This window comes from Vicugna pacos, chromosome 20, assembly GCF_048564905.1.
Source record: "Vicugna pacos chromosome 20, VicPac4, whole genome shotgun sequence".
Lineage (NCBI taxonomy): Eukaryota > Metazoa > Chordata > Mammalia > Artiodactyla > Camelidae > Vicugna > Vicugna pacos.
The window spans coordinates 43,794,934-43,811,249 of NC_133006.1; the positions used below are offsets into that span (position 1 = coordinate 43,794,934).

Below are 16,316 nucleotides of genomic sequence, written 5' to 3' on the forward strand. Positions count from 1 at the left end.
TGCCTTCTTCCTCCCCAGGGCGGGCGGCCCTGCGGGCAGATGTGCTCGGCGGCCGGGGCCTGAGGGCCAGCCTGGCTCCGGCTCTTTCCCGGCCCTGTGCCAAGGGGGCGCCTCTGTGAGCTGAGGTCCCAGAGGGACCACCGTGATCAGACCCCCCCACCCACACTGGCCACGTCCGACGGACAAGGAGAATGTCTGCCCCGTCTCAGCTGCTGGCATTTGCGGCCGGCTTCTGCCTTTAGCACAACTGAGCTTATTTAAGCCAGTAAAGTAACCTTTGTCTCCTCTTCCTCTCCCTTTCCTGGTATGTTTCTCTTGATCATAGAGCGTGGGATACGTAATGTGCATGTGTTTGTGCAGACCGTGTGTTTGTAAGTTCACGTGCTGTATGGTTCTATAACGTGTGAGCGTGATGGCACCTGTCTCTAAATTAAGAGACTGTTTAAATTGGTGTCTGTTACAGTCGGGCACACACTCACTCATTAACATAATGTATCGAGGGCTCCGTGACCTGCAGAGTCAGAAGGGCTGCTCCTCTGGGCGGCCTCTCCCACACGGCCCCCGGCCGCCTCTGCACCCGCCAGGGGACGTCCGCTCCCTTAAGGGGCTCTCAGCACAGAGCGGCAGCGCACTGTGTTCAGGGGCCCGCGGAGGCCCGGGTGAGGCCCCCGTGCAGGTGCCGTGACACGCCCCTCCGGTCACGGCACGGGGATGGAAACAGAGCCCCGTTTCATGGTTTTGAAAGCTTATAGCATTGAAGACTGAGTATGAAACACCATTTTGCTCTGGTTTGTATTGAAAATCTTACAAATTTACGAACATACTTCATTTCAGTCCGCTTTGAAATAAAAGTGTTACCGTTTAACCGTCACCTTCATGCACGCTGTCACATTGTGTCGTCCCCACAGCCTCGCTGGGCCGAGGTCCACTTGGCAGATTTTTCAGGCGTGGAGAATCAGGAAGGTCCATGGCTTGTTCAGAGTGGCGCAGCCTGCCTTCCGCCCAGTTCCCTCTCCAGGTTGTGGCTCGGTCTTCTAACGGGAGAAGCGTGTCGGGTGGGGAGGTGGGTCAGGCCAGGTGGGTCACAGCTCTGTGTGGTCTCACACACCCTAATACTGTCGACACTTGGACTAGAAACCACCTTTCTCCTTCCCCTGCCTGGGTGTGTCAGCCAGCCGAGAGTGGCCCTCGGGCTTCACCCCAGGCTCGCACAGCACGGACGGCAGGGGCAGCGAGAGGACCGTGCAAGTGGCCACTCGCCCTCTGCGACCGGCAGAGACTCCGAGACCAGCGGGAGCATTTCAGAGAGTGGCAGTCGTGAGATTCAGTCACGTGGTGAAGGTCCCAGGAAGAAGAAAGGGTTGCATCGTTTGGGGGTAAAGAAGCCGCACAAAACCGTTGGCAGGCCCTCCAGTGACGGAAGCATCAGAGTGGGCAGGGGGGTGGAAGGGAGCGCCGACGCTGAAGACAGAGCAGCGGACGAGGCATCGTCCAGAAGGTTCTCAGAGCAAAACAGTTTAGACTTCAGGTTTTGGAGCGAGGCAGAGAAGCCCAGCCCTGTGAATGGAAGGAGCTCCTGTCCCGTGCAGGGTCCCTGGGGCCCGCACGCCGGGTCAGCACAGGGTGCAGGTGATGCCTGCCGGGCCCTCCGCCGCCGCAGTGCCTGCCAGCCCCGTGTTCCCTGGTCACCGTTCAGCTCCCCGGAGGTGCCGGTTGGAGACACTCCTCCTTATGTAACCGCGGCTGACCCCCAGGTCAGCTCACTCTCACAACTCCGCTCTCTCTGGATGATGTCAGTCTCACACGGTGCATGGAGTCGTGCTCCGAGAGCGTGCGGGGCGCCCTGGCTCTGCTGCACGTGGCAGCCCGGCCTCCAGGACGCGGGGCTGCTCCTCTGCGAGGCACCTGTGTGTCCCCCCGTCAGCCCTGGGGCCACCACAGCCTGGCTTCTCGCGGGGCGTGTACAGTTAGGACTTAATTGAAGTCATTCTTAGGGAGGAGAAGAACCCCCGGACACGTCGCAGTGTGAAGCCGCTTAGACCTCTGCGAGGCGCCGCGCGGTCGTGACGGCTCACGGCGCGGAGCAGACGCGTTGCTCGCGGCAAGCCAGCTCTGTTTTCTTGTCACTTTCACTTTCCTGACTGAAGGGACTTTCTAGTGAAAACAGGCTCCACCAAAGGATGGAATTGAAACGAACGAATTTGCCAGTTAATGAAGTTAATCAAACTTGTGCCTGTACGTCTGAAATTCAGGGTCTCGGTTTTGAATGTTGAAACCGAGACTGCTCACCAAGTGTGTGAAGCCTTTCGTCGTACGTGGGGTTGCTGTATCCACAGTCCGCTCTGCACTTCGGACTTCAGCTTGGGGATGGGAGAGGCTGTGAGCCCTTGCCCAGAGCTGCTTGTCTGTGACGTCTATGGAGGCTGAACTCGTAGGAATAGAAATCCCTTCTCACAAATGGAAAAAAATAAGCCAGGAAATACTTTTACAGTCATTTTTGCTGCCGGTGGTGTTTTCTGTTTTTACAGGGAGAAGTTTTCCTGTTCGTGGAAGTCGTATCAATTAAAGCCAAAAAAAAGAGAACCCTGAGAAGGAAAGCAGAAGGCTGAAGCGGTGGGGCTGCCTTCTCGTGTTCCGCCCCAAAGGGTCTCCTTTCCCCACAGGCATTCGTTTAAAAGTCGCTCCTGGGGCAGAGGACGTTTATCAATTTAGGAGGAGACAATTAGGAGGGTTTAAGGAAACGTGGACTGGAACCTGGGGCCTGGGCCTGAAGCCCTTTCTCTGCTCAGGGCAGTCAGGCCTTTCTGCCTGACGGTCTCGATACAGTTTCTGGGTACGTTTTTTAATAGGCGGTAATTTCGGTATTGTGTCTTCAGAGTACAATTGAATAGGTAATTTATCTGAAAAAAAATACCCCGAAGTTCTTTCATGTAGTGTTTCAGTTTGACCCAAAAAAAGTACATTGTGGGATATTTATAGTATTTTTCAATCTATTTTTATCTGTAGACGAGGACTAGTAACTGATTTAGGGCACAGGGTTAAAAACAGGAAATGTGGTTTATAAAGGAGGCAGCATCTCCAGAGTTTCCAGAGTTAGATTCGGTGGTGTTGACTGAGTGTCGTGGTTCAAAACAAGTCGGGCAGGGCGCCTGGGCCGCGTGTCTGGAGGACGTGACCGGAAATGCTTCTGCTCAGGTGGTGCACAGGTGTTTCTGTAAGTGCCCATCCTCAGACGCTGCGCAGTCGGGTGAGGTCTGCATCTTGTGTGACTTACAGTAAATTTCCTTTGACCTCTGCATTTTGCTTAAATCTTTCTCCCAGTGTTTTAATGGAAAGTTTTGTCACCATCGTAGTTGGGGAGCATTTATTCAGGTTGTTATTAATTATAGTAACGAGAGAGTCCAAGTTAAGAAAGTAAAAAGGCTTGAAGAAGCAGTTTAAATTTGAATGGCCTTTTCAGCGACAGGCTGGCAGGACCGTCAAAGCCCACAGCCCCTGGCTCGGCAGATCTGCTCCTAGGAGGTGCCGCGAGTGAGCTGTGCTATGGGAGCGAGGGGCCGGCAGCCACCGCAGCGCTGCTTACAGCAGTCCATCCTGAAGGGCCCTGGGGCTGTCGAGTGGCGGGAGAGCAGGTTACCAGAAAATGGAATAAAGCGCAACATGAGATGAGCAGATGGACACATAGACGGAGAGCAGGCCCTCACGGCCGTCCCTGCCGCGGGACACGGGGCCGCCGCTGAAGGGCGCAGCCTGCCACGCAGTGTGGAGCGAGGTCAGCAAGTTTAAGAAGAGAGTGTGTAGTGTGACCCGTTTTTAGGGGAAGACTTCCCTTCAGAGGAGAAGGTCTGGAAGACTATGCCGCACACTAGGGAGGAGGATGAAGCCTCGGTCGGGTCAGAAGAGCCCCTGCTCTGCTCTTTACCGCGGCGTGGAAGCCCTGGAGAGGCCCGCTGGCAGCTTGTCCAGACCCTTCATTCTAGGAAGAATCAAATCCGCCTGTATCACACTTTCTGGGTCACAAGAAGCATTCCACATACTTCAGAGAAAGCCGGAAGCTTCGGTGGATTAAATTAACTGACTTTCCAGGCAGAATTTGAATCCAGGCCATTCCGTGCTCCCCGCCCGCGGCCTGTTAGGGGCGCTTCCCGTGGGGTGGGCACGGGCGCCTCCCCTCGGCCGTCGGGGCCCGGCCTCCGCGGCCCTCTGTCTGCCCGTGTGGGCTTCCCTGCTGCCCAGCGGTGCTGTGCATGCACTTGCCTTCTTGGGGGCCCTGTGGGCGAGGCGACCGTGTTGCCCTAAGCCTGGGGGTGCCCCGCTGCGGGGAGGGGCTTTGTTTGCTGCGGGCTTGTTCTGCCCCCGCCCACGGGGTCGAACCTGGCGTGTAACAGTCAGAGGCGCTCGGGAAAAATTTCACTAGTTATTCCAAACCCAAGTGTGCTCCCTATTTGATTAAAACAGGAAACTGACAAATAGAGCAAGAAAGGAGACTCCTTCCCCACTGTCGTGTGTGAGAAACGCGGCTCTCGTCGTTCACAGAGGTGCCCTGAGGCCTGGCGCCCTCCGTCCGGAGAAGCCCACCCTGCGAGGGGCCCAGAGCCTCCTGCTCAGCAGACGTGGGCCTGACGTCTCCCGGGGACTTCCCGCCGGGCCAGCGGCGAGCTGCTCGGTGGCAGTCTGGACCGACGCTGTGTGGGTGGGGACGCTTCCTGGGCCAGGTATCGTGACACGTTGTGATCTCACACTCGGAGAGCAGAGGAGACAGCATCGCCCGTGCTTAGAAGCCGCTCGCTCCCGCATGTGAACAACATGGAAAGTTGTGGGGGCTTATCTGTGAGGAACCTTCTTGAAAACAACACACGGTGCTGCATCAGAAGCAGGTAGCATCAGCCCGCGTGCCTCGCCCATCTGCCTCCCTGAGTGTCCACGCCTCCGGCAGCCGTGGCGCCCTCAGTCCTGGGCGCAGTGAGGTTTATTACTTGGAGCAGCTGTTTGCTTAAGGATGTGGCTGGAAAAATACAGCACATTGGAGAACAAATGTATTTAGCTTCAGCAGTATTCTCTCCTACTTTCTTTATTTGAGTTGTGTTTTTCAAATGGATCCTGACAATTATTTCGAAAAGACTGCCTTATTTTCCTAAGTCCTGTGAGAGGGAGGGATGTGCTTCAGCAGAGAGCGCCTCTTTCGCACAAACACCCAGGCGTTTGCATTTTTAGCGGACGGCTCAGGTGTCGGTCACAGATCCGACAACGCTGCGTGTGCCGCGCTTCCCTCCTGTGTTTGTTCACTCGTGAACCCACTTTTCAGCTAAGAGAGTAAAGTCCTAGGGGCTTAGTAGTGAGCAGGGCATACGTGGCCTTTGCCTTATTGACTTTGTTTTTCATAAACACTATGGAGACAAGCAGACAGGGGACCCTGTGCTTGCGGAGTTGGCAGCGGAGCAGGGAGATGGGTGTGAGCCAGGTGTCACCAGCGCCGTGAGGATGTGAGGGGAATGAGTGCAGCCCCGGGACACGGGGAAGGGTGCAGCCAGCAAGCTGCCCCCTTGGCCAATGGCCTGCCGTCCTCTGAGAGCTGCTGCTGTGTTTAAGAAGTGCTGTCAGTGTTCGGGGAGGAGGAGCCTTTGGTCAGAGCCACGGGAGCTCGCCTGGGGTGACCGGCGGGTCGGAGCCCAGCACCAGCTTCTGCCGGCCAGGCACACCTGCTGTTCTCGCTGGCTCAGGCCGAGGCTCAGATGCCACCTGGGAGCCAGGGCGCCTCCACCACTGTGTGCGCCATCCACCGTGCTTTCCAGAACCGTTGCAGAGTGTGGCCAGAGCACTGCACTGCTCTTGCGGCTTCCAGTGAGTCCTATGGGGGTGTGGGAGGGTGTGCACACATGCGCGGCACTCCCTCTGGGCCATACACACACGCTCGCCTGTCCGGAGGTCGCTGGTGGCCCTCCGGAGAGCGGCACCCGCTGTGGGCAACAGGCACAGCCAGTGCGCTGTCCAGACTCGTGCACCGTGTTTCAGGGACGAGCCGGTGTGTTTTCCCGGTGGTCGTGCCTCTTGCTTGTCTGTTTACGTCGTTGCTCAGGAGGTGGCCCCAAGGCCCACGGACCCCCGGAGACTGCCGCTGGGTGCGCGGCCTCGGTGGGGTCACATCTGCCTTGCTCATGTGTGGCCCTTGGCATCCGTCTCCGCCATGCTGAGTAGCCGGTCACGTGGACGGCAGGTCCTCCCCAGCGCCGCTGCCACTCAGCCGTGACTTTGCGGAGCCGAGTCCCCTCCTGTGGTGATGAGGAGTTCTCAGCTGTGCAGTCCATTCTGGGATCGAGGACTCGTCCACTCGAACTTGCTTTACAGAATCAGGAGAGATGCATCTTTCTCAAAAGTTCTTCCCAGAAATAACTTTTAAGATCAAAGTAGTCATTTCTACGTAATAATTTGACTTCCCCGTTTGGAAGTGAGATGCTCTTGTAGGCATTTAGCATGTGTTTTATACACTTCGGAAGATACCCTTCCCCTGGTTTTTGTTCGGGGGAGGGTGGGCGTGTGTGTGTGTGTGTGCGCGTGTGCGTTCCTGGATGTGAAGAAACGGAAGACAGTTTTAAATGTCAGTGTTGAAGCAGACCCCTGAGCAGGTGCGAAGGACAGAAGCAGCAGCAGAAGTGGGAAAGCAGTGACGGGGACTCCTAAGCAGGTTGCCCTCTCTGCCACGTGCACGAGACTGGCCCTTGGCCCCTGGGGTCTCGGGGGGAGGCAGCCGTGTGCTGTGGCTTTGTTCCTCCCGGGGGCTCCAGTGCAGCCTGCTCACCGCCTCCCCGTCTGCTTCCAGGTGTCAGGAACTACCTGAAGGAGGCCGTGGTCAGCATCATCGCCGTGCACGCAGAGGTAGGTCGCGAGAGCGTCCCCCAGGCCTCGGGCACTGGGAGGAAGGGGGCAGATCTGGTGGCTCCTCTGGTCCTTCCCTCCAGACTGTATCTCAGGTATGAACAACCCCTTCCATGCCCAAAGGTGTGTGTTTTTACTGTGAGAGTTCTCCTCTGAAGTTGAGTATTTTTTCTCGTAATTAAGCCAGACTCGGTAATATTTGAAAAATAAAGAGAAGAGAGGTTGAAAGGGTGCGTGTCCCCCACTTGGAAACTCTCCACCCTCCTGAGGCACAGCGTGCCAGTCTCACAGCCACGTGGCCTCTCAGAGACGCAGGCTCCCCGGACCGTGGTTCCCCCCCCACCTGCCCTCACGGGGAGCACGGCACCCCGGGCTCCATGAGTGGCCTTTGAGGAGAGAAGAGACCACAGCCGCCACGTTTGTCCACTCTGACCGCCCTTGTCACCCGCAGTCCTGGCCTCGGGTTGGCTGCGGGCTGTGGATGGAAGGGCGCCGGGTAAGGCGGGCCCAGCAAGGGGTCTCGGCAGAGGGTCTGCTGCAGTGAGCGCGGGCGCAGGGACCTCAGAAGGGCATCAGGGTCACACCTCCCTCCGCATCACCCTCATCGTCCCAGGTGTCCAGTGTCCTGGAGGCGCATGGGCCGTGGAGGCCGAGCGGGAGGGTGAGCACTGGAGGTGGGCGCTGCCTCCTGCCGGAGCCTGGCTCTGAACTGGACACGTGTGTTCCATTTCTTAGTGTGGAAAGCATCTAAATTCCTGCATAAAGTAGTTTTTGTAGATTTAACTCAGGCAGAAGTTTATCAACATACATCTTTTTATAACGTGATATAGTTTCCACTGCGGTTTTGTCAGAGACATCTAAAAACGCTTTCTTGTTAGGTTAGCATCCAATAAAGTTAGGGTATAGCGTTCAGTCCTCAGCCACTGAAAACGCTTGTGTAGAGCGGACGGGTGTAGTCAGAGGGATGCGGGCCTGTGGGCGTGTCCATGGCGCGAGGCTCCTAAAGAGGCAGCTTTGGCTAACGGAGCCCGCTGTCAGTACCTGGGACGTTGTTTGTAAGTACTGGATTTTTCAAGCCCCCTTTTCATTTATCCCTGTGACTGAAAGTAGAATCTCATTCTTAACGTTTACTGCTCACTAACTGCCATATGATCTTAGCTTGTCTGAAGTTTTCTTGAACACTCAGGTGATGTTCGTGTCGACCTGAAGGTTCAGTGCAGGTGACTCAATCAAGAAGAAAAAGCTGAAAAGAAAACACGGTTGAGTTTAGCTTATAGATCAGGGTAGCAAAATGTTCCACCTGATGTCCAAATACAGTCACTCTTAGTTTGAAAACATCAAAATTCAAAGCTTAAAGATGGTGCTTTTATGTCAGATGAAAAGAAATACGTATTCAGTTCAGCAGACAGTAGAGCCGGGAGCTCTGTTGTCCAACCCAGAGCGGCACACCCAGGGCGAAGTGTTTGTTTTCATCTAAGGAGACTCCAATCCAGGGCGCTTCTGGGTCTGTAATTTCCTCTCTAGAAATCATGTTTCTTCTTGTGAAAAGGTCAAGAGAAGAGGAAATTTTAAAGCAGTTCTAGTTTGTCGCCATCGGTGGCACCTCTCAGTTTGCCAGTGCAGTTTGAGAGAGGAGTTTGTCACGGGTCAGTGACCACAGCTGGAGTGTGAGCCTGTGTTTCCTTCCACACCGGAGTCTGATCCTGCAGGAACACGGCTTAGAAGAGCTGAGTTATGTTGCCTTGTGATTCCTTTGTTTTTAACAAACTCCGTCGAGGGAAGTTCCAGTAACGTGTTGTCCCTTCCTCTTTGAACCCCCGCCAGGTGTTCGCGGTCTCCAAGGAGCTGGTGCCCCGGGTGCTGTGCAGGGTGGTGGAGGCCGTCTCCGAGGAGCTGAGCCGGCTCGTGCAGTGTGCCTCGTCCTTCAGCCGGAACGGAGCCCTACAGGTGCCCCCGCCTCAGCTCCGGCTTGAGCTCGTTGTGTGAAACACCGATTCGGGCTTCCTTCCCCAGTCGTGGGACGCGTTCGGGCTTTGTGTTTTCGGGTGGGTCTGCTGGGTGCAGATGAGCCGCGTCTCCTGCGCGAGCGTCCCCGTGGTATCCCCGCCCCAGGGCTTCGGTCCCGTTAGAGCAGAGCGAGAACTTTGTGATGCTCGTCAGCTATCTGACTGCGGATTCCTTCCAGAGCTCTGTGATTTTCTGTTTGTTCTGCAGTTGTCTTCGCTGCGCTCAGTTTAACAGGACATTTTTAGCCCCTAACTTGTAAGTGGTCTTTCCAGAGCATTCGGTGTCGTTCGCAGAGGAACAACCAGTACCTGTCTCTTTCTGCTCATATTCCGTTGGTTTACGTTGCATTTGTTTAAATTGTGTAATTACAACAACAAATATAACTTACGTAAACCAGATGATTCTTGGTTTGTGTGTGACAGATTGGCGGGAGCCACGGTGTGTGCTGGGGTGGGGTGTGTCCCTGAGGTGGAAAGACTGCACAGCTCAGAGACCGTCCTCCTGCCCCGCTCAGAGTCCTGCAGTCCATCACCTCAGCATCGCCCCGTGGAGAAACCCTGGACCCGCCGGCGGTCTCACTGTCCACTTCCCTCCCAGCCCCCCAGCCACAGCCGGACACCTGTCTGTGCTTTGCCTGTTCTAAACATGTCGTAAAAGTGGAATCACATACAGGGGCTTTTGTGGCTGGCATCTGTCACTGCGCGTGTTTGCGGCGTCCAGCCACGTTGTAGCAGCTGTTGCTCCTTTCTGGGGCTGTGTGACATTCCGTTGGGTAGACGTACCACGCAGCCTTTGATGGACATTTAGGTTTGCACTTTTTGGCTCAAGTGAAGATTGCTTCTGTGGACTCTTGTTCCGGGTGTTCGTTTCTCGGGTGTGTACCTGGGACGGGGCTGGCGTGGTTACGCGGTTGCTCCGTGTTCAGCCTTTGGATGAACCTCCAGACCGTTTCACAGCAGCCGCTCCACTTTCCTGCAGCAGGTTCTGCAGACCCGTTGCTCCGCGTCCTCGCAGCACGGGTGGCCAGCCCAGTGCGCGTGCAGCGGTAGCTCGCCCTGTGCAGTCATCTTGCTTTTGTGAGGGCGTCCTTTGCAGCACAGGAGGTTCAGGTTACCTGCTTTTTCTTTTGCTGTTTGTCCCTCTGTTGTCACTTCCAAGGAGGCAGGCCGAGCCTAACGTCACAGACGTGTCCTCCTGCTTCCTTCTGAGTGTGTTGTAGTTTTCTCACCTGCATCTGGGTCTGCGATCCATTTGGAGCTGGTTTTCGTCTTCAGGGAGGGACCGACTGCAGTCACTTCCCGGTGCCCAGCACCCTGGGTCAAAGGGATGTGCGCCCCACCGAGCGGCCGGGCCCTTGTAGAACGTCGGCCGGTGATAGCCGTGGGCTTGGTTTCTGCACAGTCAGCCCTGCTCTGCCAGCCTGTGTGTCTCCCGTGGGCCGGGGCCCGCGGTTCTGATGACTGCAGCTCCGTAGTGGGTGTTGGCATCAGCGGGCATGAGTCTCTCTGAGTGTGCTATTCCTCTTCCATGTTGTTTTGTCTCTTTGGAGTTAACTTACCAAGTTTTGTTTTTAAAAAGAAAAGATAAAAGGGGAAAGCCAGCTGTGGTCTAACAGGCATCACAGTGCGTCCGCAGAGCCCGGGACCTGGGGTTGTCGTCGGGGTGCCTGGGGGGGCTTGGGTGTGAGGAACCCCTTCCCCGAGTCACGACCTTAGACTCCGCTTCCTCTGCGAGCCGCCGCGGTGTTTGCAGGTGCCTTTGCGGCGGGCTGCTGGGCAGCCGTGCTCAGCCTGGGCCTTCAGCGCAGGACCCCTGGCCCCTGCCTCACATGGTCCCGTGTGCCTGGAGGGCCGTTTCCAGTGAAAGGAAAGTTGTCCTGGCTGAGTGCTCTGGGCTGTTTAGGGGGTCTTCTCATAATCAGCGATCGCTGTGGCAGAGGGGTGTCTTTGTGGCTGCGGTGCCCCGCCAGCCCCACCCCGCCAGCCCCGTCCCCGCCAGCCCCAACCCGCCAGCCCCGTCCCCGCAAGTGACAGTTCCCGCTCCTTCCCTTCTGTTTGATGATCTGCACGGCTCCCGTGGTCACCTGCCCTTCTCTCACCTGCAGGCGAGGCTTGAAATCTGCGCTCTGAGGGACACTGTGGCTGCTCACCTGACACCTGAAAGCCGGTGAGGGGCTGACTGCTCTTGCTCTAAACGCTCCTTGGAGGTAACGCTGTTGGTGGAGATGGCTGAGCAGGGCGAACACATGACCTTGTGATGCGGCAGGGCTTACATGTGACCAAGGATTTTGTTAAAAAGCGTGGCCTGCAGCAAGCCGCAGACTCCTGAGCTGCTGCTCTGCAGCTCAGTGTGAAGGCAAAACGGGTTTCATGTAATTGTTGCTCATTCACCAGGTAAGTCGTAGTCGCATGAATGGTGTAGCAGAGGGTCACATCCTCGTGCTAAAACGGAGAAAATAAGAACTGAGTCAGTCTTCACAGCAGCCTCGGAGGGCAGTCCAGGCACTGTAAGTGTCAGCGCGAGAGGAAGCCCTGTGGTTTCTGTGCAAAGTCTTGTAGTGGAAATTTGATGATAATTTTTAGCTGTTTTGAATGAAAGTCAGGATTTCCTATCACTGAAACATCAGTAGGTGAACTGAAACAGCTAACTGCTTGCCCATAGAAAATTGTTTACTCCGTTGGCAGCATTACCTGGGAAGCAGGGCTGTGTTGCTAACGTGCCAGGTCGCGCACAAGCCGAGCGTCTGGGACACTGGGTGCGATGTTCGCGCTCATTCGCGTCCAGCTTCCGGTACCGACGGTGCTGATCCCGACTGTCGGCGCCACAGCGAAGAGACTTCTGCCCCTTTTCCCACCACGTGAGGGCGGGCCGGGAGCCCCCTCTGCCTTCCCAACCACGCTGTTCTGCCCCGAGTCCCGAGTAGCGGAGGCTGGGGGCCCCACCCGCGGTCCGTGGGCACCTCGCTCTGTGGTTCGTTCCCACCAACCGGGCCTCTCGTAGCCCGACTTCCTCATCTGTGGAAGGAGGATAATAACACTTTGTAGACAAAGTTTGGGCAAATTAAAGGAGACAGTGTGTCGAGACCTCACCACTTCACCACTGTTGGGTGTAAAAAATAAAGATAACGGCCTGCTCTTCTTTCTTGCTGACTGAGGAGAGGTTTCCGAGAAACAGAATGATGTCAGGTGGAGGCAGAGGCGCGTCTCCACGTCAGGAGCGGGGAGAGTCCATCCCCCCCGGGAGGGGAGCTGAGCAGTTCAAGTTGCTACCAAATAATGTCCCTAAAATGCTTTTCGTTTGGTTCCGTAACTTTTCTGGTACTTTGTACTTTACAAAGTTGAATGTACCAAATTGGCAGTTTTTTAAATTCACTTCTTTTTCTATTTCTCATGAAATGAAATGATGTTGGACTTTCAAAGTACGTATATACCTGCATCTCTCCGTGATCCCACAGACTTTAGACATGGAGACAGCTAAGCAGAGGCGTGTCCGGTTACTCTGCGGCGCTGGCTGTACGTAGCTCAGGCCCCGCAACGTGTCTGCACTGGAGAAGCCCCGCTGGGCTCAGATTGCGCAGGATCAGCCCTGTCTCCGCTTAGTTCCCTCCCTGCTTGCCAGGTGCTTTTCTACACAGTGCCGGTTTCTGTGAAGTAAAGACCCCTTTAAAATTTAGCACGTCCACGCTAAACTCATCCTCCATGAGCAGTACCTTGTGTAAAAATCGGTTTCTCGCTCGCTTTTCAAGTTGAGTGTTACCTCCTGGTTGAGTTTCTGGCCTGCTCCTGCAGACCCGCACTTTCACTTTCACTCTCCCTCCTGCTTCTGCTGCCGCGGCCCGTGTGCTTCTCTGCGCTCGGACAGGCTTCCCGCTGACGCTCCCGCCCCCGGGCTGGGCTCTCAGGCTCAAGGCGCTGTGTCTCTGTGTTGCAGGTCCAGTTTCAAGCAGGCTCTGGAAGCCCTGCCGCAGCTCTCGAGTGGAGCAGATGCAAAGTAAGTTCCGGGCTGTCCTCGAGAGCTCAGACGGCCACACAAGGTCTGTTTCCTAAACGTGCTGTTGCAGCCGTGGCTCTGTCTGGGAGCAGCGGTGCTGGGCACCATCAAGTCTGCACTGTGGCTAAATGTGGCCAGACCTTCTGGGTTTGTGACAGTCTAGAAGTCAGTTCTTTGCTTGCTTTAAGCGACCGGCACAGAAAATTTGGGAAGGAAGTTTATCTTGACTCACTCACTAAACCGTCATTATCCTAGATTTCAAGAAGAAGGCGCTTAGAGAAGTACCAGAGAGGACGGGGAGTGCGGGGCCCGGGGCCCGGGGCCAGCAGTGTGCACCCCGCCCGCCCGGGGAGAGGGCAGAGGGTGTCCGTGCGGCGCGTCTCAGCCCCACCTGAAGCTCTGCTGCTTGCGCAGCAGGAAGCTCTGAGCTGAGACAGAACGAGGCCAGGCACATGTCGCAGAGTCCCAGCCACCTTCCCTTGAGGCGGTGTTCACGTGACGGAGGCAGGACGGGGCTGTGCTGGACTGCAGGGGGTGCACTGTGGAACCAGGAGGTCGTCTCTTGACCCCAGACCAGTACCTCTGGCCCGAAAACCACACAGAAATGTCGGCCCAGCTAAGGAAACAAGTTGAGCTGTCACCAGAGTGAGAACAGACCCTTCAGCTCAGCCCCGCCCAATATTTAAGGGCAGGAATGCAGAGTAAGGGGACCGGAGAACAGGCCAGAAGCTGTGGGGCGGGGGTGGTGGTGAAGGTGGCCCAGGGCCACACTGGCGGGATCGGGGGCTTGGAGCACGGTGTGGGCTGTGTGCTCAGAAGCAGCATGGAGGGTGGGTTTCAGGGTCTGTGGACTGAAGGTTCAGGTGCAAACACCTGGGCAGCTGCCCGTTCTGGGGAGGGATCTAGCTCATCTGGGGAAGGGGCGGGAGGGCAACTGCGTGTATGAACATAAACGTGTGTAAAAGCGTGTGCTCCCTCTGACTTGTTGCTGTCATTGAGCCCAGAATCCACTTGTAAATGGCCTTTCCGCGGGAGAGGCCCCCCAGGCGGCCGGGTGTGGTTCTGAGCGGGTCTTGTCCCCCCCTGCAGGCTGCTGGAGGAGCTGCTGGGCCGGGTCCGGAGCGGCATGCACCTGCAGCTGGCCTGCTTCCAGGCCGCCCCACCGCCCAGCGCGAGGACCTAGTGCCCTGCCGGAGGCTCCCTGGGCCCAGAGGTAGTTCTGGAAAGCTTGGCTGGGGGTGCGGTCTCTCCCTCTTTCTTTCCCTGGAATTGGTAGCCTAGACGTCGGTGTATGTTTTATTTCAACCAAGACGCCCGAGCAGTATTTGTCTTGGCATTTGTTACTACTTTAGGTCTGTGTGACTTTAAAATACCTTTCTAAAAGAGAGAGAGATTTTTCCTTTGCCGAGTGCTGGTGGGAGTGGCTGCGGGAGGTGCTTCCGGGACGCCCGGGACCACCCTGAAGCATTTTCCGGGTTCTCACTGCGGCCCCAGGAGATTGAGGAGAGATCTGGAGAGTGATGTTTGAACGTCATGGGAGCTTCTGCTGTCCTGAACTGTGCGGCTGCCCTTAAAGCTTTATTTCACACAGTTGGCTCGTATTACTGTCCTAAATCAAGTAGACTTTTAGAAAAATGTGTGGCCTGCATGAAAGGTGCTGTATTTGGGGGGATTACTTGTGCCCCAGCGTCGGAGTTGATTTTGCTGCCTGGTTTTTATGTCGGCAGCGCTCGTGACGTCAGGCTGCTTCGGTGACTCACCCCGAACGCGACGTGGGCTTCTCGTCGGAGGTGTCCCTGCAGAGCCCGCCCTGCCCGCGCCCTCCCTCCGGCCCCTGGCAGCCCCTTCCCCTCAGCACTTCCCGCCCCAGCAGGCAGCAGCCGCACGGGATCTGCTCTGGCCGCGGTGGAGGAGCCGCTGCGACTCGCTTTACCAGAGCGGGCCAGGCCGCCGTGACCGGTCTCAGAGGCAGCTCTGCTACCTGACCTCGTCACGCCGTTTGCTTCAGACGGCTGAGTCAGGGTCTGTGTTTCTGCAGGGTGTCCCAGAGCCCCTTCCCACACTGACGCTCACGTCTGTGTCGGGATGGAGCCCTGGGGCCAGGGTGGCCATGTGCTTGTCCGTCCGGTGCCTCAGTCACCGTTGTGCTCGTTCATTTGGTGTCTGGTGGGGAAGTCCTAGCAACTGGAAGGGAAAGTTTAATCTTCTGCAAACATCTGGATAAAGCTTACTAAGAAACGCACAGTGTTGTCTTTCCTAAGTGTGTTAACCCCTGTATCCACCGTGCTCACCATTTTCATTAGCGAAGTAGCCTTCTGTGCATGTAGTTCTCACACTCAGAATAAATGCTTCCATCCCGGTTCACTTTTCGTCTGTCTGATCATTTTTCGGAAAGCGTTTACCAGGCGTCCCGGCTGACCCTCCTCCCGCCAGGCCCTTTCGTGTGCTGCCCCTGCCGGGGCTGTGTCTGCAGATGTCAGACCCTGGGTGCCAGGTGAGGGAGTCAGGTCTCGGGGAGCTTGGTGGCATCTCTGCATCCAGCGAACGGGCCTCCTGCGTCCCCCCACCAGGGAGCACGGGGCACTGGAGGACGACGAAATCTCAGTAAACGGGGAGGAGGTCGGAACTTGCATGGCTCGGAGTGGGGAGTGGGCACCTCAAGCCGCAGACCCGGAGGAGAGGGTTCAAGGAGGGCTTCTTGGAAGAGGGGATTTCAGGAGCCGCCTGAGCCGCAGGAGAAGCACCAAGTGTGCAGGTGGAGGGCCTGAGTGTGACGACGTCACTAAAAAGCCGTGAGGAAACCGGGACTTGGGGCAGATTTTGTAGAAGGCGAAGACCAGCTGAGAAGAGCTGAGGGTCCCGGAGCTGCCTTCACAGTGTCGGTCCCACTGTGGGCCTGGCCCTCTGCGCTCCGGAGCAGCCTGGGCGTCGTGAGACGGTGTCAGCGCCTCGGGGGGGGGCACATCTAGAAAGGATGCCGTGCAGGCAGCGCCGAGGCACCGTCCTGTCTCCACCCTGCACGGTTTCCTGCGGAAGGGGGATGGCACGGGTGGCGCTCGGTTCTGATGTGGTGCGAGACGCCGGTGTGCGCCCGTCCGCGTCACGCACCCCGAGGATCAGCTGACGGCTGTGAGTGTCGTGACGCGCGTTCTCAGCGGCTCCCACGAATTTCGACCAGCTGTTAAATCTACGTGGGGTTTCTAAAGCAAGTAGAGCAAGCTGCGGTTTACTTAATACACGCTTAAAATGACTGTCGTCAGCGTCTCCGTAGCCGTGCTACGTAAAGGCTTCCGTGTGGACTTGTAAGCCGGGTCGTGTGCTTGCTGTGTGCACGCCGAGCAGCGGCCTTCGCGTCAGCTTGGCTTCGCGCGCGGCGTGCACGCTCTTCCTACTAGAGTCGTCGTGCGTTTGCGCTGTCCCCTCGTTTTCTGTTCATCCACACTTTT

The 16,316-nt window shown here is 56.7% G+C and overlaps 1 protein-coding gene across 3 annotated transcripts in view; it reads left to right on the forward strand.

Moving 5' to 3' along the window:
* The window catches only part of EXOC2 (exocyst complex component 2), a 119,286-nt gene extending 104,052 nt beyond the window's left edge, over positions 1 to 15,234 (forward strand). For 2 of the 3 annotated variants that reach the window (XM_072945794.1, XM_072945795.1), the window contains 6 exons: positions 6,818 to 6,873; positions 8,698 to 8,820; positions 10,985 to 11,046; positions 12,811 to 12,870; positions 13,960 to 14,083; positions 14,598 to 15,234. In XM_072945794.1, the coding sequence (XP_072801895.1) occupies positions 6,818 to 6,873; positions 8,698 to 8,820; positions 10,985 to 11,046; positions 12,811 to 12,870; positions 13,960 to 14,053 (395 nt within the window). In that variant the 3' untranslated portion in view covers positions 14,054 to 14,083; positions 14,598 to 15,234. Of the gene's footprint in view, positions 1 to 6,817; positions 6,874 to 8,697; positions 8,821 to 10,984; positions 11,047 to 12,810; positions 12,871 to 13,959; positions 14,084 to 14,597 lie in introns of those variants that run through there. The other variant, XM_072945796.1, reaches the window with a different exon arrangement.
* Positions 15,235 to 16,316: the final 1,082 nt, after the last annotated feature.